We start from the raw sequence: 23,583 nt of genomic DNA, 5'->3' as shown, positions 1-23,583 counted from the left end.
ACATCTGGCACAGCAGCCAGTTTTTTGTGAAGTAACACCGACAAGGCAGAAATCTGTCCCTTCAGGGAACTTGCAGATAATCCCTTTTCCAATCCTTCTTGAAGGAAGGATAGAATCCTAGGAATCTTAACCTTGTCCCAAGGAAATCCTTTAGATTCACACCAACAGATATATTTTTTCCAAATGTTGTGGTAAATCTTTCTAGTTACAGGCTTTCTGGCCTGAACAAGAGTATCGATAACAGAATCTGAGAACCCTCGCTTCGATAAAATCAAGCGTTCAATCTCCAAGCAGTCAGCTGGAGTGAAACCAGATTCGGATGTTCGAACGGACCCTGAACAAGAAGGTCTCGTCTCAAAGGTAGCTTCCAAGGTGGAGCCGATAACATATTCACCAGATCTGCATACCAAGTCCTGCGTGGCCACGCAGGAGCTATCAAGATCACCGACGCCCTCTCCTGATTGATCCTGGCTACCAGCCTGGGGATGAGAGGAAACGGCGGGAACACATAAGCTAGTTTGAAGGTCCAAGGTGCTACTAGTGCATCCACTAGAGCCGCCTTGGGATCCCTGGATCTGGACCCGTAGCAAGGAACTTTGAAGTTCTGACGAGAGGCCATCAGATCCATGTCTGGAATGCCCCACAGCTGAGTGACTTGGGCAAAGATTTCCGGATGGAGTTCCCACTCCCCCGGATGCAATGTCTGACGACTCAGAAAATCCGCTTCCCAATTTTCCACTCCTGGGATGTGGATAGCAGACAGGTGGCAGGAGTGAGACTCCGCCCATAGAATGATTTTGGTCACTTCTTCCATCGCTAGGGAACTCCTTGTTCCCCCCTGATGGTTGATGTACGCAACAGTTGTCATGTTGTCTGATTGAAACCGTATGAACTTGGCCCTCGCTAGCTGAGGCCAAGCCTTGAGAGCATTGAATATCGCTCTCAGTTCCAGAATATTTATCGGTAGAAGAGATTCTTCCCGAGACCAAAGACCCTGAGCTTTCAGGGATCCCCAGACCGCGCCCCAGCCCATCAGACTGGCGTCGGTCGTGACAATGACCCACTCTGGTCTGCGGAATGTCATCCCTTGTGACAGGTTGTCCAGGGACAGCCACCAACGGAGTGAGTCTCTGGTCCTCTGATTTACTTGTATCTTCGGAGACAAGTCTGTATAGTCCCCATTCCACTGACTGAGCATGCACAGTTGTAATGGTCTTAGATGAATGCGCGCAAAAGGAACTATGTCCATTGCCGCTACCATCAACCCGATCACTTCCATGCACTGAGCTATGGAAGTAAGAGGAACGGAATGAAGAATCCGACAAGAGTCTAGAAGTTTTGTTTTTCTGGCCTCTGTCAGAAAAATCCTCATTTCTAAGGAGTCTATTATTGTTCCCAAGAAGGGAACCCTTGTTGACGGGGATAGAGAACTCTTTTCCACGTTCACTTTCCATCCGTGAGATCTGAGAAAGGCCAGGACAATGTCCGTGTGAGCCTTTGCTTGAGGAAGGGACGACGCTTGAATCAGAATGTCGTCCAAGTAAGGTACTACAGCAATGCCCCTTGGTCTTAGCACAGCTAGAAGGGACCCTAGTACTTTTGTGAAAATCCTTGGAGCAGTGGCTAATCCGAAAGGAAGCGCCACGAACTGGTAATGTTTGTCCAGGAATGCGAACCTTAGGAACCGATGATGTTCCTTGTGGATAGGAATATGTAGATACGCATCCTTTAAATCCACCGTGGTCATGAATTGACCTTCCTGGATGGAAGGAAGAATAGTTCGAATGGTTTCCATCTTGAACGATGGAACCTTGAGAAACTTGTTTAAGATCTTGAGATCTAAGATTGGTCTGAACGTTCCCTCTTTTTTGGGAACTATGAACAGATTGGAGTAGAACCCCATCCCTTGTTCTCTTAATGGAACAGGATGAATCACTCCCATTTTTAACAGGTCTTCTACACAATGTAAGAATGCCTGTCTTTTTATGTGGTCTGAAGACAACTGAGACCTGTGGAACCTCCCCCTTGGGGGAAGTCCCTTGAATTCCAGAAGATAACCTTGGGAGACTATTTCTAGCGCCCAAGGATCCAGAACATCTCTTGCCCAAGCCTGAGCGAAGAGAGAGAGTCTGCCCCCCACCAGATCCGGTCCCGGATCGGGGGCCAACATTTCATGCTGTCTTGGTAGCAGTGGCAGGTTTCTTGGCCTGCTTTCCCTTGTTCCAGCCTTGCATTGGTCTCCAAGCTGGCTTGGCTTGAGAAGTATTACCCTCTTGCTTAGAGGACGTAGCACCTTGGGCTGGTCCGTTTCTACGAAAGGGACGAAAATTAGGTTTATTTTTTGCCTTGAAAGGCCGATCCTGAGGAAGGGCGTGGCCCTTACCCCCAGTGATATCAGAGATAATCTCTTTCAAGTCAGGGCCAAACAGCGTTTTCCCCTTGAAAGGAATGTTAAGTAGCTTGTTCTTGGAAGACGCATCAGCCGACCAAGATTTCAACCAAAGCGCTCTGCGCGCCACAATAGCAAACCCAGAATTCTTAGCCGCTAACCTAGCCAATTGCAAAGTGGCGTCTAGGGTGAAAGAATTAGCCAATTTGAGAGCATTGATTCTGTCCATAATCTCCTCAAAAGGAGGAGACTCACTATCGACCGCCTTTATCAGATCATCGAACCAGAAACATGCGGCTGTAGCGACAGGGACAATGCATGAAATTGGTTGTAGAAGGTAACCTTGCTGAACAAACATCTTTTTAAGCAAACCTAATTTTTTATCCATAGGATCTTTGAAAGCACAACTATCCTCTATGGGTATAGTGGTGCGTTTGTTTAAAGTGGAAACCGCTCCCTCGACCTTGGGGACTGTCTGCCATAAGTCCTTTCTGGGGTCGACCATAGGAAACAATTTTTTAAATATGGGGGGAGGGACGAAAGGAATACCGGGCCTTTCCCATTCCTTGTTAACAATGTCCGCCACCCGCTTGGGTATAGGAAAAGCTTCTGGGAGCCCCGGCACCTCTAGGAACTTGTCCATTTTACATAGTTTCTCTGGGATGACCAACTTGTCACAATCATCCAGAGTGGATAATACCTCCTTAAGCAGAATGCGGAGATGTTCCAACTTAAATTTAAATGCAATCACATCAGGTTCAGCCTGTTGAGAAATGTTCCCTGAATCAGTAATTTCTCCCTCAGACAAAACCTCCCTGGCCCCATCAGACTGGGTTAGGGGCCCTTCGGAAATATTATTATCAGCGTCGTCATGCTCTTCAGTATCTAAAACAGAGCAGCCGCGCTTACGCTGGTAAGTGTTCATTTTGGCTAAAATGTTTTTGACAGAATTATCCATTACAGCCGTTAATTGTTGCATAGTAAGGAGTATTGGCGCGCTAGATGTACTAGGGGCCTCCTGAGTGGGCAAGACTCGTGTAGACGAAGGAGGGAATGATGCAGTACCATGCTTACTCCCCTCACTTGAGGAATCATCTTGGGCATCATTGTCATTATCACATAAATCACATTTATTTAAATGAATAGGAATTCTGGCTTCCCCACGTTCAGAACACAGTCTATCTGGTAGTTCAGACATGTTAAACAGGCATAAACTTGATAACAAAGTACAAAAAACGTTTTAAAATAAAACCGTTACTGTCACTTTAAATTTTAAACTGAACACACTTTATTACTGCAATTGCGAAAAAACATGAAGGAATTGTTCAAAATTCACCAAATTTTCACCACAGTGTCTTAAAGCCTTAAAAGTATTGCACACCAAATTTGGAAGCTTTAACCCTTAAAATAACGGAACCGGAGCCGTTTTGAACTTTAACCCCTTTACAGTCCCTGGTATCTGCTTTGCTGAGACCCAACCAAGCCCAAAGGGGAATACGATACCAAATGACGCCTTCAGAAAGTCTTTTCTAAGTATCAGAGCTCCTCTCACATGCGACTGCATGCCATGCCTCTCAAAAACAAGTGCGCAACACCGGCGCGAAAATGAGGCTCTGCTTATGCTTTGGGAAAGCCCCTAAAGAATAAGGTGTCTAATACAGTGCCTGCCGATATTATTATATCAAAATACCCAGATAAAATGATTCCTCAAGGCTAAATATGTGTTAATAATGAATCGATTTAGCCCAGAAAAAGTCTACAGTCTTAATAAGCCCTTGTGAAGCCCTTATTTACTTGCTGAATAAACATGGCTTACCGGATCCCATAGGGAAAATGACAGCTTCCAGCATTACATCGTCTTGTTAGAATGTGTCATACCTCAAGCAGCAAGAGACTGCACACTGTTCCCCCAACTGAAGTTAATTGCTCTCAACAGTCCTGTGTGGAACAGCCATGGATTTTAGTGACGGTTGCTAAAATCATTTTCCTCATACAAACAGAAATCTTCATCTCTTTTCTGTTTCTGAGTAAATAGTACATACCAGCACTATTTCAAAATAACAAACTCTTGATTGAATAATAAAAACTACAGTTAAACACTAAAAAACTCTAAGCCATCTCCGTGGAGATGTTGCCTGTACAACGGCAAAGAGAATGACTGAGGTAGGCGGAGCCTGGGAGGGATCATGTGACCAGCTTTGCTGGGCTCTTTGCCATTTCCTGTTGGGGAAGAGAATATCCCACAAGTAAGGATGACGCCGTGGACCGGACACACCTATGTTGGAGAAATTAAATCTTTTGAACACAAATGAATAGCCAAAAACATATCATAAAATAGTTACAGGTGTAAGGATTGCAGACATAAAAATGCGAAGTAGTAGATTTCTGGGTTATTATAAGATAATATAATACGTGTACTTAATAAAGATGGTTTTAGAAAGATACTTACTTCACTTGTGATTCTTTCCCGGAAACAATCAACCTAGGAATTAAAATATGCAATAGTTAGGAGGATACATTGTATGTTGATGTGAATATATATTTATGGAATTTATAAAAAAAAAAAAAAAAAAAAAAAAAAGGGATACGAAAACAAACAAATATGGATTAGAAAAAGATATGGTTAAGCCCAATGAATATACATGTCACAGATATGCAGCCAGTAAAACTTTTATTTAGTACTATAATCCTATTGCCAGGTTGGGCACAGGGGAAGGATTGTGTCGATGCCAAAACTTGCGTACACCAAATTTCCTGATGTTTTTCTGGCACAATCCAAACCCTTTCCCTCCATACGCAACTGAAATAAACTGCAGTGTTTTTCCCCCAGGAACTTTTTAACCCCTTAAAGGACCACAGCACTTTTCCCTTTTCTGACTGTTTGGGACCAAGGCTATTTTCATATTTTATAAAAAAAAAAATTATGGTAACACACTTTTTCTAACTTTAACCTCCAATATCTGTTACATCTACAACCACCAAAAAACACCCATGTTAAATAGTTTCTAAATTTTGTTTAAAAATACCCAATATTTACATGTTCATAGCTTTTTTTGCACTTTGCTATTTCCAAACCATTTTTGTTCAAAATTAGTGAGTTACATTGGAGCACTGATATCTCTTGACATGTATATATTTTTTTTTTAGTAGACAACACAAAGTATTGATCTAGGCCCATTTTAGTATATTTCATGCCACCATTTCACCGCCAAATGTGATCAAATTAAAAATAAAATTAAAAAAAAAAAAATCACTTTTCCCACAAACTTTAGGTTTCTCACTGAAATTATTTACAAACAACTAGTGCAATTATTGCACAAATGGTTGTAAATGCTTCTCTGGGATCCCCTTTGTTCAGAAATAGCAGACATTTATGGCTGTGGCATTACTTTTTGGTAATTAGAAGGCTGCTAAGCACCACACTTTTATTATGCCCAGCAGTGACAGGGTTAATTAGGTAGCATGAAGGGTTAATTTTAGTGTAGAGATCAGCCTCCCACCTGACATCCCACCCCCTGATCCCTCCCAAACAGCTCTCTCCCCAACCCCCCACAATTGTCCCCACCAAAATAATTTAAAAAAAAAAAAGCATTTTATTTTAGTACTGGCAGACGTTCTGCCAGTTCTTAAGATGGCGGGGACAAATGTGGCTTTTTTAAAATAAAACCTACTTTTTCTGTAGTGTAGCTGCCCCCCCTCCATACCTTACCCCCTCCCTTTTGAAAATTTTCCCCCCTCCTCTGCCACCCAACACAACATTTTTTGAATCAGAATAGATTGCGGGCGTGGGCGTGCACGCGTACACACACACACACACACACACACCTCCCGCGCGCACCCGACAACCATTTCCCCACTGCTGGACGGAAATTTGCCAGTGATGGGCCGCCCACCCGACTCCGTGCACTGGCTCCCACCCACCAACGCTGGCCGTATTGTTATTGGTATTGTTTGGTATGGTTTGTTGAAAGCTAAACTTAGGTAAGGCTCAAATACTAAATTCTAAGCCCTTGAATGCTGCTTCTCATCTCTGTGCATTTGACAGTTTTTTACTGCTAGAAAGCGCTAGTTCAAGTGTGCCATATAGATAACATTGAACTCACTCCCGCGGAGTTACTTATGAGTCAGCACTGATTGGTTAAAGTGCAAGTCTGTCAAAAGAACTGAAATAAGGGGGCTTAGATACAAGGTAATCACAGTAGTAAAAAGTATATTGATATAAGTGTTGGTTGTGAAAAACTGGGAAATGGGTAATAAAAAGGGATTATCTATCTTTTTAAACAACAAAAATTCTGGAGTAGACAGACTGTCCATTGAAAGCACAGACACCAGTGGACAATTAACATGTCTTGCAGGCCAGTAAGTTACTTGCTTGGCAGGAAAGTGGATATTTTTGGTAATGCCCTGCTAGGTAAGGAGCATTTGTGATTTTATGCAGTCTATATTAAAAAAAAACTCAACCCATAATCTAGCCCTGTAACCGTCCAGAACACAAACAACACTAACTTAACCTTAAATCATATGGAACACACCCAAACAATCACTAGGTTAAACTAAAATAATTTCCATTTTACATGGTACCTGCATGTAATACACTCTGGGGTATGCTGAAGGGGAGAGAGGAGGAAGACAGTTTGCAGTGCAGAGAAAACGCAGCCAGGTGGAAGTGCCAGGCAGCACTGAACAGATTTGGCTGTAAGCCTTGTACTTCACCGCAGGTATGCCAAGATATAAAAGTGCAAAGGCCCACTTCTAGGGGCCATAACACTTAAAGGGACATGAAACAATTTATTTCTTTCACGATTTAGGTAGAATATACCATTTTAAACAACATTCCAGTATACTTCTATTATCACATTTGTTTCATTCTCTTGGTATCATTTGTTGAAGGAGCAGCAATGCACTACTGGTTTCTAACTGAACACATGGGTGAGCCAATGACAAGCGGCATTATATATATGCAGCCACCAATCAGCAGCTAGATCCTAGGTTCTTTGCTGCTCCAGAGCTTTCCTACATATATCTTTCAGCAAAGGATAAAATGAGAAGGAAGCAAATTAAACAGAAGTAAATAGGAAAGTTGTTTAAAATAATTTACTTTACTGTACCTTTATTATTCATTAAAAAGGGACATGAAACCTAAAAATGTTCTTTCACGATTCAGATAGAGAATACAATTTTAAACAATTTTCCAATTTAAATAAAAAACATAATTTATGTAAGAACTTACCTGATAAATTCATTTCTTTCATATTAGCAAGAGTCCATGAGCTAGTGACGTAACCTCAAAATGCCTATAAATACACCCCTCACCACACCCACAAATCAGTTTAACGTATAGCCAAGAAGTGGGGTGATAAGAAAAAAAGTGCGAAAGCATAAAAAATAAGGAATTGGAATAATTGTGCTTTATACAAAAAAATCATAACCACCACAAAAAAGGGTGGGCCTCATGGACTCTTGCTAATATGAAAGAAATGAATTTATCAGGTAAGTTCTTACATAAATTATGTTTTTTTCATGTAATTAGCAAGAGTCCATGAGCTAGTGACGTATGGGATAATGACTACCCAAGATGTGGATATTCCACGCAAGAGTCACTAGAGAGGGAGGGATAAAAAAAAAAAAAAAAGACAGCCAATTCCGCTGAAAAAAAATCCACACCCAAAACAAAGATTAAATCTTATAATGAAAAAAACTGAAATTATAAGCAGAAGAATCAAACTGAAACAGCTGCCTGAAGTACTTTGCTACCAAAAACTGCTTCAGAAGAAGAAAAACACATCAAAATGGTAGAATTTAGTAAAAGTATGCAAAGAAGACCAAGTTGCTGCTTTGCAAATCTGATCAACCGAAGCTTCATTCCTAAACGCCCAGGAAGTAGAAACTGACCTAGTAGAATGAGCTGTAATCCTTTGAGGCGGAGTTTTACCCGACTCGACATAAGCAAGATGAATCAAAGACTTTAACCAAGACGCTAAAGAAATGGCAGAGGCCTTCTGACCTTTCCTAGAACCGGAAAAGATAACAAATAGACTAGAAGTCTTTCGGAAATTCTTAGTAGCTTCAACATAATATTTCCAAGCTCTAACTACATCCAAAGAATGCAACGATCTTTCCTTAGAATTCTTAGGATTAGGACACAATGAAGGAACCACAATTTCTCTACTAAAGTTGTTAGAATTCACAACCTTAGGTAAAAATTCAAAAGAAGTTCGCAACACCACCTTATCCTGATGAAGAATCAGAAAAGGAGACTCACAAGAAAGAGCAGATAATTCAGAAACTCTTCTAGCAGAAGAGATGGCCAAAAGAAACAAAAACTTTCCAAGAAAGTAATTTAATGTCCAGCGAATGCATAGGTTCAAACGGAGGAGCTTGAAGAGCCCCAAGAACCAAATTCAAACTCCAAGGAGGAGAGATTGACTTGAATATCAGGAAGACTAGCAATCTTTCTGTGAAAAAGAACAGAAAGAGCAGAGATTTGTCCTTTCAAGGAACTTGCAGACAAACCTTTATCCAAACCATCCTGAAGAAAATGTAAAATTCTAGGAATTCTAAAAGAATGCCAAGAAAAATGATGAGAAAAACACCAAGAAATGTAAATCTTCCAGACTCGATAATATATCTTCCTAGATACAGATTTACGAGCCTGTAACATAGTATTAATCACAGAGTCAGAGAAACCTCTATGACTGAGAATCAAGCGTTCAATCTCCATACCTTCAAATTTAAGGATTTGAGATCCTGATGGAAAAAAGGACCTTGCGATAGAAGGTCTGGTCTTAATGGAAGAGTCCACGGTTGGCAAGTGGCCATCCGGACAAGATCCGCATACCAAAACCTGAGAGGCCATGCTGGAGCCACCAGCAGAACAAACGAGCACTCCTTTAGAATCTTGGAAATCACTCTTGGAAGAAGAGCTAGAGGCGGAAAGATATAGGCAGGATGATACTTCCAAGGAAGTGACAATGCATCCACTGCCTCCGCCTGAGGATCCCTGGATCTGGACAGATACCTGGGAAGCTTCTTGTTTAGATGAGAAGCCATCAGATCTATTTCTGGAAGTCCCCACATTTGAACAAACTGAAGAAATACCTCTGGGTGAAGAGACCATTCGTCCGGATGCAACGTTTGGCGACTGAGATAATCCGCTTCCCAATTGTCTATACCTGGGATATGAACCGCAGAAATTAGACAGGAACTGGATTCCGCCCATACCAGTATTCGAGATACTTCTTTCATAGCCAGAGGACTGTGAGTCCCTCCTCAATGATTGACATATGCCACGGTTGTGACATTGTCCGTCTGAAAACAAATGAACGACTCTCTCTTTAGAAGAGGCCATGACTGAAGAGCTCTGAAAATTGCACGGAGTTCCAAAATGTTGATTGGTAATCTCACCTCCTGAGATTCCCAAACCCCTTGTGCCGTCAGAGACCCCCAAACAGCTCCCCAACCTGTCAGACTTGCATCTGTTGAAATCACAGTCCAGGTCGGAAGAACAAAAGAAGCCCCCTGAACTAAACGATGGTGGTCTGTCCACCACGTCAGAGAGTGTCGTACAATCGGTTTTAAAGATATTAATTGAGATATCTTTGTATAATCCCTGCACCACTGGTTCAGCATACAGAGCTGAAGAGGTCGCATGTGAAAACGAGCAAAGGGGATCGCGTCCGATGCAGCAGTCATAAGACCTAGAATTTCCATGCATAAGGCTACCGAAGGGAATGATTGAGACTGAAGGTTTCGACAAGCTGAAACCAATTTTAGACGTCTCTTGTCTGTCAGAGACATGGACACTGAATCTATCTGGAAACCTAAAAAGGTTACCCTTGTCTGATGAATCAATGAACTTTTTGGTAAATTGATCCTCCAACCATGTTCTCGAAGAAACAATACAAGTCGATTCGTATGAGATTCTGCTAAATGTGAAGACTGAGCAAGTACCAAGATATCGTCCAAATAAGGAAATACCACAATACCCTGTTCTCTGATTACAGACAGAAGGGTACCGAGAACCTTTGTAAAAATCCTTGGAGCTGTTGCTAGGCCAAACGGCAGAGCCACAAACTGGTAATGCTTGTCTAGGAAAGAGAATCTCAGAAACTGATAGTGATCTGGATGAATCGGAATATGCATCCTGTAAATCTATTGTGGACATATAATGCCCTTGCTGAACAAAAGGCAGAATAGTCCTTATAGTTACCATTTTGAATGTTGGTATTCTTACATAATGATTCAATATTTTCAAATCCAGAAACGGTCTGAAGGAATTCTCCTTCTTTGGTACAATGAAGAGATTTGAGTAAAACCCCAGCCCCTGTTCCAGAACTGGCACTGGCATAATTACTCCAGCCAACTCTAGATCTGTAACACATTTCAGAAATGCTTGAGCCTTCACTGGATTTACTGGGATACGGGAAAGAAAAAAAAATCTTCTTGCAGGAGGCCTTATCTTGAAGCCTATTCTGTACCCTTGTGAAACAATGTTCTGAATCCAAAGATTGTGAATCGAATTGATCCAAATTTCTTTGAAAAATCGTAATCTGCCCCCTACCAGCTGGGCTGGAATGAGGGCCGCACCTTCATGTTGACTTGGGAGCTGGCTTTGGCTTTCTAAAAGGCTTGGATTTATTCCAGACTGGAGATGGTTTCCAAACTGATACTGCTCCTGTAGGGGAAGGATCAGGCTTTTGTTCCTTATTGTGACGAAAGGAACGAAAACGATTAGTAGACCTAAATTTACCTTTAGAGTTTTTATCCTGTGGTAAAAAAGTTCCTTTCCCTCCAGTAACAGTTGAAATAATAGAATCCAACTGTGAACCAAATAATTTATTACCCTGGAAAGAAAGGGAAAGCAAAGTTGACTTAGAAGACATATCAGCATTCCAAGTCTTAAGCCATAAAGCTCTTCTAGCTAAAATAGCTAGAGACATATACCTGACATCAACCCTAATGATATCAAAGATGGCATCACAAATAAAATTATTAGCATGTTGAAGAAGATTAACAATGCTATGAGAATTATGATCTGTTACTTGTTGCGCTAAAGCTTCCAACCAAAAAGTTGAAGCTGCAGCAACATCCGCTAAAGATATAGCAGGTCTAAGAAGATTACCTGAACATAAGTAAGCTTTTCTTAGAAAGGATTCAATTTTCCTATCTAAAGGATCCTTAAAGGAAGTACTATCTGCCGTAGGAATAGTAGTACGTTTAGCAAGAGTAGAGATAGCCCCATCAACCTTAGGGATTTTGTCCCAAAACTCTAATCTGTCAGATGGCACAGGATATAATTGCTTAAAACGTTTAAAAGGAGTAAATGAATTACCCAAATTATTCCATTCCCTGGAAATTACTTCAGAAATAGCATCAGGGACAGGAAAAACTTCTGGAATAACTACAGGAGATTTAAAAACCTTATTTAAACGTTTAGATTTAGTATCAAGAGGACCAGATTCCTCTATTTCTAATGCAATTAAGACTTCTTTAAGTAAAGAACGAATAAACTCCATCTTGAATAAATATGAAGATTTATCAGCATCAACCTCTGAAACAGAATCCTCTGAACCAGATGAATCATTATCAGAGTGATGATGTTCATTTAAAAATTCATCTGAAAAATGAGAAGTTTTAAAAGACCTTTTACGTTTACTAGAAGGAGGAATAACAGACATAGCCTTCTTAATGGATTTAGAAACAAAATCTCTTATGTTAACAGGAACACTCTGAGTATTAGATGTTGATGGAACAGCAACAGGTAATGTAGTATTACTAAAGGAAATATTATCTGCATTAACAAGTTTGTCATGACATTCAATACAAACAACAGCTGGAGGAACAGATACCACAAGTTTACAGCAAATACACTTATCTTTGGTAGATCGAGCATCAGGCAGCGATTTTCCAGAAGTATCTTCTGATTCAGGGTCAATCTGGGACATCTTGCAATATGTAATAGAAAAAAACAACATATAAAGCAAAATTGATCAAATTCCTTAAATGACAGTTTCAGGAATGGGAAAAAATGTCAGCGAACAAGCTTCTAGCAACCAGAAGCAAATAAACAATGAGACAAATAATGTGGAGACAATAATGACGCCCATATTTTTTAGCGCCAAAAAAAGACGCCCACATTATTTGGCGCCTAAATGCTTTTAGCGCCAAAAAAATGACGCCACATCCGGTAACGCCGACACTTTTGGCGCAAAAACGTCAAACAATGACGCAACTTCCGCTGACAAGTATGACGCCGGAAATAACAAAGATTTTTTTGCGCCAAAAAAAGTCTGCGCCAAGAATGACGCAATAAAATGAAGCATTTTCAGCCCCCGCGAGCCTAACAGCCCACAGGGAAAAAAGTCAAATTTTAAGGTAAGAGAAAAATTGATTATTCAAATGCATTATCCTAAATAATGAAACTGACTGTCTGAAATAAGGAATATTGAACATCCTGAATCAAGGCAAATAAATGTTTAAACACAAATATTTAGAACTTTATATAAAAGTGCCCAACCATAGCTTAGAGTGTCACAAAAATAAGACTTACTTACCCCAGGACACTCATCTACATGTTTGTAGAAAGCCAAACCAGTACTGAAACGAGAATCAGCAGAGGTAATGGTATATATAAGAGTATATCGTCGATCTGAAAAGGGAGCTAAGAGATGAATCTCTACGACCGATAACAGAGAACCTATGAAATAGACCCTGTAGAAGGAGATCATTGAATTCAAATAGGCAATACTCTCTTCACATGCCTCTGACATTCACTGCAAGCTGAGAGGAAAACCGGGCTCCAACCTGCTGCGGAGCGCATATCAACGTAGAATCTAGCACAAACTTACTTCACCACCTCCACAGGAGGCAAAGTTTGTAAAACTGATTTGTGGGTGTGGTGAGGGGTGTATTTATAGGCATTTTGAGGTTTGGGAAACTTTGCCCCTCCTGGTAGGAATGTATATCCCATACGTCAATAGCTCATGGACTCTTGCTAATTACATGAAAGAAATATACATTATAAAAAAATGTTATATATTAAATATATCTATCTCAATGTGTAAAAATGTAGTAGGGTTGGGCTTCTGAATTTGGCCTATGCACTTCTCCAGATGCAGAACTGTTTTCACTTTCTACAATGAGATTTTTTTTAGTGTGCATCAGTAGTTCCTTTGATCATGTCCACAACAGTATAAAATGTGTAGAATACCCACATTTAGTAGCAGCACCACTCAATTGTGCTTTTTGAGACAAGCTGAAGGTTTGCAGTGCTTCAGCTCACTGTTCTCAGGCTAGCAGGAACTCCTGTGTGCGGTCCAATGAAGACGGTAGCAAAAATGGGGACAAACCAGATTAATAAAAGCACAAAGTGGATTATAAAAAACAAAAGATAAAATGGTCATATAGACCAACAAGTGCAGGGGGCATTGCTTCGCATTAAACCACCAAGTGAATTAAAAGGGATATTAAACCCAAATTTTGTTTTCATGATTTAGATAGGAGTAAATTAGGAAGTTGTTTAAAATTGCTCCATTAATTTTTCTCAGTTCTCTTGGTATCTTTATTTGTAAAGCAGGAATGTAAGCTTAGGAGCCGGACTATTTTTGGTTCAGCACCTTGGGTTGTGCTTGATGATTGGCTACATGTAATAATAGAGCATGTATTTTTAAGCAAGTTTTAAATTTACTCCTATCTGAATCATTAAAGAAAAATAAAATGTGGGTTTCATATCCCTTTAACCCCTTAATGACAACTGACGTACCAGGTACGTCATGCATTAACAAGCAGTTAATGACAATGGACGTACCTGGTACGTCAGTTGTCTAACAGAGTGCTGGAAGTGATCACAATCACTTCCAGCAGCTCTGAGGGTATTGCAGTGATGCCTCGATATGGAGGCATCCTGCAATACCCCTTTACAAGACTCCGATGCAGAGAGCCACTCTGTGGCCCTCTCTGCACCGGTAGTGATGGTGCCGATGGTGCCTTTGTCCGGTGGGAGGAGGGAGCGTGTGCGCGCGCGTGCACGATGCGCGCGCACACGTGTGTGCACATGGACGCGCATGCACATGCGCACATTAGCCACACTGACACCAATGAAAAAGGAAGGGGAATTTTTTTTTTATTTTTTTTTTACATTTAAAAGGATCTGGGAGGGGGTGGGGGTATTGTGGGGGGGCTGCTACACTACAGAAATAATTAAACATACAAATAAAAGTTAAAAATAAAATAGTTTGGTTTGTGGGGCCAAACTGGGTACTGGCAGACAGCTGCCAGTACCCAAGATGGCGGTAATTAGGTAGGGGAGAGGGTTAGAGAGCTGGAGGGGGGGGGGGATCAGGGAGGTTGGTGCTAAGGCAGGGGTCCATCACAACTAAAATATTTTATAATTTTTATTTAAAAAAAAAAAAAAAAAAAAAAAAAAAAAAAAAAAAAAAAAAAAAAAAAAACCTCTTATTTAGTACTGGCAGACTTTCTGCCAGTACTTAAGATGGCGGTAACAATTGTGGGGTGGGGGAGGGAAGAGAGCTGTTTGGGAGGGATCAGGGGGTGGGATGTGTCAGGTGGGAGGCTGATCTCTAAAATTAACCCTGCAAGCTCACTACAAGTTACCTAATTTAACCCCTTCACTGCTGGGCATAATTCACGTGTGGTGCGCGGCAGCATTTAGCGGCCTTCTAATTACCAAAAAGCAACGCCAAAGCCATATAAATCTGCTATTACTGAACAAAGGGGATCCCAGAGAAGCTTTTACAACAATTTCTGCCATAATAGCACAAGCTGTTTGTAAATAATTTCAGTGAGAAACCAAAAATTGTGAAAAATGTAAAGTTTTTTTTTTTTATTTGCTCGCATTTGGCGGTGAAATGGTGGCATAAAATATACCAAAATGGGCCTAGATCAATACTTGGGGTTGTCTACTACACTACACTAAAGCTAAAATTAACCCTACAAGCTCCCTAATTAACCCCTTCACTCCTGGGCATAAAACATGTGTGGTGCGCAGCTGCATTTAGCGGCCTTCTAATTACCAAAAAGCAACCACAAAGCCATATAAGTCTGTTATTTCTGAAAAAGGGGATCCCAGAGAAGCATTTACAACCATTTGTGCCATAATTGCAGAAGCTGTTTGTAAATAATTTCAGTGGGAAACCTAAAGTTTGTGACAAAATTTGTGAAAGAGTGAACTTTTTTTTTTTTTTTTATCGCATTTGGCGGTGAAATGGTGGCATGAAATATACCAAAATGGGCCTAGATCAATACTTTGGGATGTCTTCTAAAACAAAATATATACATGTCAAGGGATATTCAGGTATTCCTGACAGATATCAGGGTTCCAAAGTAACTAGCGCTAATTTTGAAAAAAAGTTGTTTGGAAATAGCAAAGTGCTACTTGTATTTATTGCCCCATAAATTGCAAAAAAAGCAAAGAACATGTAAACATTGGGTATTTCTAAACTCAGGACAAAATGTATAAGCTATTTAGCATGGGTGTTTTTTGGTGATTGTAGATGTGTAACAGATTTTGGGGGTCAAAGTTAGAAAAAGTGTGTTTTTTTCCATTTTTTCCTCATATTTTATCTTTTTTTTTTTTAGTAAATTATAAGATATGATGAAAATAATGGTATCTTTAGAAAGTCCATTTAATGACGAGAAAAACGGTATATATGTGTGGGTACAGTAAACGAGTAAGAGGAAAATTACAGCTAAACGCAAACACTGCAGAAATGTAAAAATAGCCATTGTCATTAAGGGTAAGAAAATTGAAAAATGGTCCGGTCATTAAGGGGTTAAAAAAAAAATTATTTTTTTGTAAAAAAGTAGTCAATTGAAAAGTTGTTTAAAATTGTATGCTCTATCTGAATCATGAAAGAAAAACACAGCAATTCTTAACCACAGTGCAAGGACACCCATGGGGGTATCCGCCATTAACTGAGGGAGTCAAACAGAATTGGAGCAGATGGAGAAAGTCTTAATACTGAAAGGATTTAATTTTTGAAATCAAGATACATACATAGAACAAGATCTGATACCTTTTATATGCCCTTCCATGATTTAAGATAAATGTAAGTTGTATAAACAAAAATATTTCAATACAGTGTACTTTGATATTAAAATTACACATTTGCTGCTTCAATAGTAATATAACAACAACAGTAGAGGTGAATGAGGAAAAATATTTGAGGAGACCCAGTGAATGGCTCAAACAATAGCATAATATAGCTTGTTCTGCAGCTAGTTAACACCCCAGGAGCAGCCGCTTTTTGTCCCAAGTGTGCTTTTCACAGAGAATTTTCAAGATGTATATCAATCTTTTCTAGCATTATTTTGCAATTTAGTTGTCTCTACTTCACATCCAGAACTCCACATAGAGAGATAAACTCAAGAAAAAAAAATGCCTTTTTAAAGTCTTTGAGGGACCTTGTAGTACCGCGAGACGTATTAGATTATCCTAAGTACCAGAGAGAAAGAACACATTTCCATTAAATAAAACAACTCCAGACTTCTAAAGCACTTTAGCTTGCTGAAGTGCTTTAGCAGTGTTTAGGTGCCCCATGATCCTGTTTTATTAAAGTGTCTATTTCATAAGAAGACAATTTTAATAAAATGGGATGGGCACACCCAGCTGGCTGTCAAGCTGACACAACCAGGAGGGTTTCCTCTCTCAGTACAAGAGAACAGTAGTTCTCTCTCAGACAGTTTTCTTATCCCTATGAGAAGAAGCTGATTGGGCGACCGATTTTAAAAGGTGTCATCCTATCTATAAATGAAGGTATCATGTATTTTTGGAGGCAGTTGTTTGCAACACTTTCTTACTTGAAGATGATGCTGCTGGTGGAGAAGCCCTCTGTGATAATGCAGATGTTACAGAAGGAGCAAAAAGAATATTTCTGGAATGGGAACATTGGAGGAAAAAAATGTTTCTGCGCTTTTATTGCTGTGGCCCTCCTCATTTAATTCCATTAAAGTGACGGTAAATTTTGGTGAATGAAAGCCCGTTTTGTTTTTTTTTTTTAAAAAAATTCTATTAAAACAGGGGCACTTTCATTCATCAAAGTTTTGTTAAAAAAAAAAAACAAAAACAAAAAAAAAACCTTCCCCCCCACCTTTTCACAGCTAGAGCAGCTTCCCCACGTCAGCAATGACTAATCTGGCTTCCTCCAATCACAGCATGGCCTCAGGCAATGACTACCGTGGGGGGAAAGCTGTGATTGGAGGAAGCAGGATTAGTCATTGCTGACGTGTGAATAGAGGATCTCTAGGTGGGGGAAGCTGCTCCGGCTGTGAAAAGGTAATTTTTTTAACAAAACGGCTGCTTTGTAAACTTTGATGAATGAAAGTGCCCCTGTTTTTAATAGTATATAAAAAAAAAAAATAAAAAAAAAACCCACAGGCTTTCATTCACCAAAGTTTACCTTCACTTTAAGCATTTTTAAATGTCTTTAGGACACCTCTGTGGAGGATGTGTTTGTCATCCTAGTAGCATTTAGAAAAGCAAATTTCTTTTGACAGTATTTGCAAATTGCAGTTTTTATTTCTCAGAATAAATTACACTGGAAATGGTTCAAAATGCTAGATGTTGGTCACACTATTAATTACTGAGAGGACAAAAAATAACAACGTACTGGCCAGTTTACAGGTAAACATTATGTTGTGATGGGGGAGGGGTTGCATCAAAAGCAGAACATTACTAGGAAACAAATCATCATTTAGATAAAGGGTATTAATATAAACTAATGCAGTTAAAGTGATAGTAAAGTCAAAATTAAAAAACTTCCATGATTCAGATAGAGCATGTCATTAAGACATTTAAATTCACTTCTATTTTCAAATGTTTCATTCTTGTAAATGAATACGCACATATCCTACACTAGTTGGAGCTAGCTGCTGATTGGTTCCTGCACACATTTGTCACTTGTGATTGGCTAACTAGATGTGTCCAGCTAGATTCCTTCAGCAAAAGATAAGAGAATAAAGCATATTTGATAATAGAAGTAAATAGGAAAGTTGTTTAAAATTGTAGTTCTATCCAACTCATGAAGAAAAATGTTTGGGCTTCCTGTCCCTGAATACAGTTCAATAAGAGCATAACATTGGACAGAAACAATTCAATCAACTATTCCAAGATAGAAACAAGCAAAATAAACATGTTACCCTGCAGTAAGCCTTTCTAATCCTTTGCTTTAGAAAGCTGGCGCTAATGTTATATAATTCGGCACTATGCGCAGAATTATATAACTTTGCTAGGTTTACTGCCCCTTTAAGATAAGGCTTGACATTTTAAACAACTAATTTACTTGTATAATTAAAATTTTCCTTGTCCTCTTGGTATCTTAATTAAAATAAGGGGTGTAAGCTCAGGAGCATGCTTATGTTTGAAGCACTATATGGCAACACTTTGTTGCCATGTACTGCTCCAGAAACCTACCGAGGAGGCTCTCTCTGCATCGGTGGGTTAACAAAAAAAAAAAAAAAAAAAAAAGTATTGCAGTGATGCCTCAATATCGAGGCATCACTGCAATACCTAGAAAGCCATCACGGTCGCTTCCACCACTTGAAACCCCTGAGGACGCACAGGGTACGTCCTTGGTCATTAAAGTGAAGGTAAAGTTACCTTGATATCGATCCACTATATAATTATTTCCTCCAAATAAATATGACTTTCATTCATCAATTTGCTTGTAAATCTAGTTCTTAGCGTTTTAAATCACCTTTTTTTTCTGTTTTGATCACTTTTCTGTGATCCAATTGAAAATCTGGACGTTAGGCAGCCGTCACTTCACGTCATCCACCTCCTTCCTCATATGTGCATGCGGTAGTCTGTTTATCTGAATCTAGGAATCCATGCTCACTCACGCTTCGCGCATGCGTATTGGTATTATTTAGGAATTCTAACAACGTCATCGGCTTATTATGGACGGCTCCGATACGTACAAGCGAATCACTTGACTTCTCAAACTGTTCACTAGAAGTACTGCCATCCTTCAAAATCGGAATTTTAAAGCTTACAATTTTCAATATAATAGCTGATTTACATACTTTGTAAAAATACAAATCACATATAAATTATGTTATTACAGTTTAAAAGTGAATGATTATTATTATCAAATTGTATAATAACTGAAATCGCTGATTAGCGCATGCGCACTTCAACAGAGCATTGTGAACACACTTTTGGAGTCATCATTGGAACTGTGGGTATTTTTATCTATACATATTTAGAAAAATTGAAAATAGAGAAAAATACTTAGCAATTTGCTTCTGGTAAAATTAGTAATTGCATTGATGTCTTCAAATTACAAAAACTTTACCTTCACTTTAAAGGGACAGTCTACACCAAAAGTTTTCTTATTTAAAAAGATAGATAATCCCTTTATTACCCATTCCCCGTTTTTGCATAACCAACACAGTTATATTGATATGCTTTTTACCTCTGTGATTACCTTTTATCTAAGCCTCTGCAGACAGCCTCCTTATCTAAGTGCTTTTGACAGACATGCAGTGTAGTCAATCAGTGAAGATTCCTAAATAACTTCACGGGAGTGAGCACAATGTTATCTATATGACACACATGAACTAACACGGTCTAACTGTGAAAAACTTTCAAAATGCTCTGAGCTAAGAGGCGGTTTTCAACGGTTTAGAAATCAGTTTGAGCCTAGCTAGGTTTAGCTTTTCAAAATTACCACCAAGGGAACAAAGCAAATTTGATGAATAAAGTAAATTGGAAAGTTGTTTAAAATTGCATGCCCTATCTAAATCATGAAAGTTTAGTTTTGACTTTACTGTCCCTTTAAGTGACAGTTTTTGTAGGACGTACCCTGTACTCTCTCATTTACTCCTATAATCAAATTTTATTTATTTGCTTGGTATCTATTTGAAAAAGCAGGAATGTAAGCTTACAAGCCAGCCCATCTTTGGTTCAGCACCTGGTTAGCGCTTGCTGATTGGTGGCTAACTGTAGTCACAAATCAGCAAGCACTATCCAGGGTACTGAACCAAAAATGGTCTGGCTCCTATGTTTACATTCCTGCTTTATCAAATAAAGATACTCTACCTGAATCGTGAAAGAAAAAAATTGGGCTCAATATCCCTTTAAAGGAACACTGTACCCAATTTTTTTCTTTTGTAATTCAGAAAGAGCATGCAATTTTAAGCAACTTTCTAATTTACTCCTATTATCAATTTTTCTTCGTTCTCTTGTTATCATTTTTTTTTTTTTAAAAAAGAAGGCATCTAAGCTTTTTTTTGGTTTCAGTACTCTGGACAGCACTTTTTTATTGGTGGATGAATTTATCCACCAATCAGCAAGGACAACCCAGGTTGTTAACCAAAAATGGGCCGGCATCTAAACTTACATTCTTGCATTTCAAATAAAGATACCAGGAGAATGAAGAAAATTTGGATAATAGGAGTAAATTAGAAAGTTGCTTAAAATTTCATGCTCAATCTGAATCACGAAGGAAAAATTTTGGGTACAGTGTCCCTTTAAGTGTTTTGCCAGGAGTTGAAAATGTATGTGCCAAAGAAAATCCAATATTAGCAGCCAGAGGACTGTTAAAATAGATGGCATATTTGTGGTAGAAAGTTAATTTAAAAGTCTAAGCATTAAAAGGTCATTAAACACTTTTTTCCCCATGATTCAGATAGAGGATACAATTTTAAACATTCCAATTTACTTCTATTAGCTTCATTCTTTAGATATCCTTTGTTGAAGAAATAGCAATGCACATGAGTGAGACAATCACACAAGGCATCTATGTGCAGCTATCAATCAGCAGCTACTGATCCTATCTATATATGATTTTCAGAAAAGGATACCAGAGAAGGAAGCAAATTAGATAACAGAAGTAAATTGGAAAGTTGTTTAAAATTGTATGTTCTATCTGAATTATGAAAGAAAAATGTTGGCTGTAATCTTTTTAACTACAACCATTATGAATAAACCGAAAGGGATTGGCCACCGAGAACTGTATATTTTGTTTCACCACATACAACATATACACTTTAAGTTTTCAGATACTGTTTCATTCATACTTCACAGAGACACTGAGTGTACAGAATAGTTAAAAGAACCTGAAGTTATAGTCTACTTAGAAAAAAAGCAACATTAATTTATAACACCCAATGTCTTGCCAGCTCATGTTTTTAAAAACAAGTTCAGTAATAAAACAAAATCATACACAATATTTATATAAGTATTTAAAATACAAGGTCTATATAACATGTTAATTTCAGATGGAGAAAAAAATCGTGAGTCTCGTTGAAATTAAACCATGACGTTTTATTATCTGAAATAGAATCCGCAATATGTCATGCTAGTCATTAAGGCTCGTTTATCCCAAAGGTGTTAAAATGTCCCTACCACAATAAAATAAAAAAACAGCTCAATTTATAATTTTCACAAATGTGTCGGGTCCCCAGTCCTCATTTACAAAACATGTGGTAATATACAACTCACAACGCGTGGCTATAACAACCAAGAGAGAATACAGCTTTTAATTGTACACTCCATACTTCCCCTTTCCTCCCTCACACTTGTCACAAAGCTTTCTGCCCATTCACCTTCTTTTTGAGCTCCTGGTCCACTTTGAGCAAAGATGACATGGCGGGTCCGCAACAATTGATACTGTCTAACAGATCTTTTTCTTCTTTTTCACCGGCCTGCGTGCTCTCACAGTACCGGAAGTGACGTCTAAAACACCGCGAGGTGTGTAGAGACGAATCAGTAGGGGCGTGCCCGAATGAAGCCAATGAGAACCAAAGCGACCAGAGGCGGAGACCAATGGAAAGCCGGTTCCGGAATCAAGCGTGGGGTCACGTGGGAGGTTGTGTAGCGTGCTCTACGCGTGGATGAAATAGATAATAATGTGTCAGAAGTAGATAATAGATATAGAAGAGCGCATTAATTATTGTTACGTGTACTCTTATTTACATGTACTCTTCAGTGGTTATTTTTTTTGTATCGTAAAAAATAGCCTTTTTTAAGGCTGGTCCCATTGAAGTGTATTTGTTTTTACAACTGTATTTTATATGAGTTTTGAAGGGATAGTACATTTTAAATGGACATTAAACACCAAAAATGTTATTGTTATGCAAATATATTTGCACTATAAAAAAAATGCTTCTAGTAAAATTATCACTGTTTTAGTAAAAAATGTTCTCTACTTGTGCTTGTGCAGCATAGCTAAAAAGTCTCAGTGCACCAGCATTTTAAATACTGCAGCTGCTCAGAGCACCAATGGGGTTTGTATCATGTCAGCAATTAACAAATTGAATCCTTATCAGATGGTACAAGCACCTTAGGCTATCTTAGCAAGTGCTGTGTTTTAAATGCTGGTGTACAGTGCATAATTAAATACATTTTTGAAACGGCTATAGCTTTTATTAGAAGCATTTTTGCTAATACCTGTATATTACAAAAATGCTTCTATTCATAAATGAAATGCATCCATGTGGTTTCCAGTTTTGGCTGGAATGTTGCTTTTAAATAACCACAGGAGTGAACACAATGTTATCTATTTGGCAAACATGAACTAGCAGTATATGTTATTAGCTATTCACAGCCAGACTGTGAGATAAGAGGTGGACTGCTGAGTGTTATAAATCAGCCTATAAGCCTACCTAGGTTAAGCCTTTAACAAAAAAAAAGAGAAAAAAAAAAATCAATTTTGATTATAAAAGTAAATCTGAATCATGAAAGTTTAAAGGGACAGTGAACACCAGAATTTTTGTTGTTTTAAAAGATAGATAATACCTTAATTACCAATTCCCCAGTTTTGCATAACCAACACAGTTATAATTATACACATTTTACCTCTGTTATTACCTTATATCTAAGACTCTGCAGACTGCCCCCTTATTTCAGTTCTGTTGACAGACTTGCATTTTAGCCAATCAGAGCTGTCTCCATGGTAAATTCACGTGCATGAGCTCAATGTTATCTATATGAAACACGTGAACTAATGCCCTCTAGTGGTGAAAAACTATCAAAATGCATTTAGATTAGAGGCGGCCTTCAAGGTCTAAGAAATTAGCATATGAACCTCCTAGGTTTAGCTTTCAACTAAGAATACCAAGAGAACAAAGCAAAATTGGTGATAAAAGTAAATTGGAAAGTTGTTTAAAATTACATGCACTATTTGAAACATGAGGTTTTTTTGGACTTGACTGTCCCTTTAATTTGGACCTTA

General features: G+C 38.8%; 1 protein-coding gene across 1 annotated transcript in view; it reads right to left on the bottom strand.

The window, feature by feature from the left end:
* Positions 1-22,086, bottom strand: part of PSME3 (proteasome activator subunit 3) — an 84,804-nt gene extending 62,718 nt beyond the window's left edge. The window contains exons 1-2 of the mRNA XM_053699503.1: positions 21,956-22,086; positions 4,839-4,871 (exon numbers count right to left, since the gene is read on the bottom strand). Coding sequence (XP_053555478.1) covers positions 4,839-4,871; positions 21,956-21,997 — 75 coding nt within the window. The 5' untranslated portion in view covers positions 21,998-22,086. The remainder of the gene's footprint in view (positions 1-4,838; positions 4,872-21,955) is intronic.
* Positions 22,087-23,583: the final 1,497 nt, after the last annotated feature.

This window comes from Bombina bombina, chromosome 1, assembly GCF_027579735.1.
Source record: "Bombina bombina isolate aBomBom1 chromosome 1, aBomBom1.pri, whole genome shotgun sequence".
Lineage (NCBI taxonomy): Eukaryota > Metazoa > Chordata > Amphibia > Anura > Bombinatoridae > Bombina > Bombina bombina.
The sequence above is the reverse complement of the archived record's forward strand: the minus strand, read 5'-3'. Positions and strand labels throughout refer to the sequence as shown.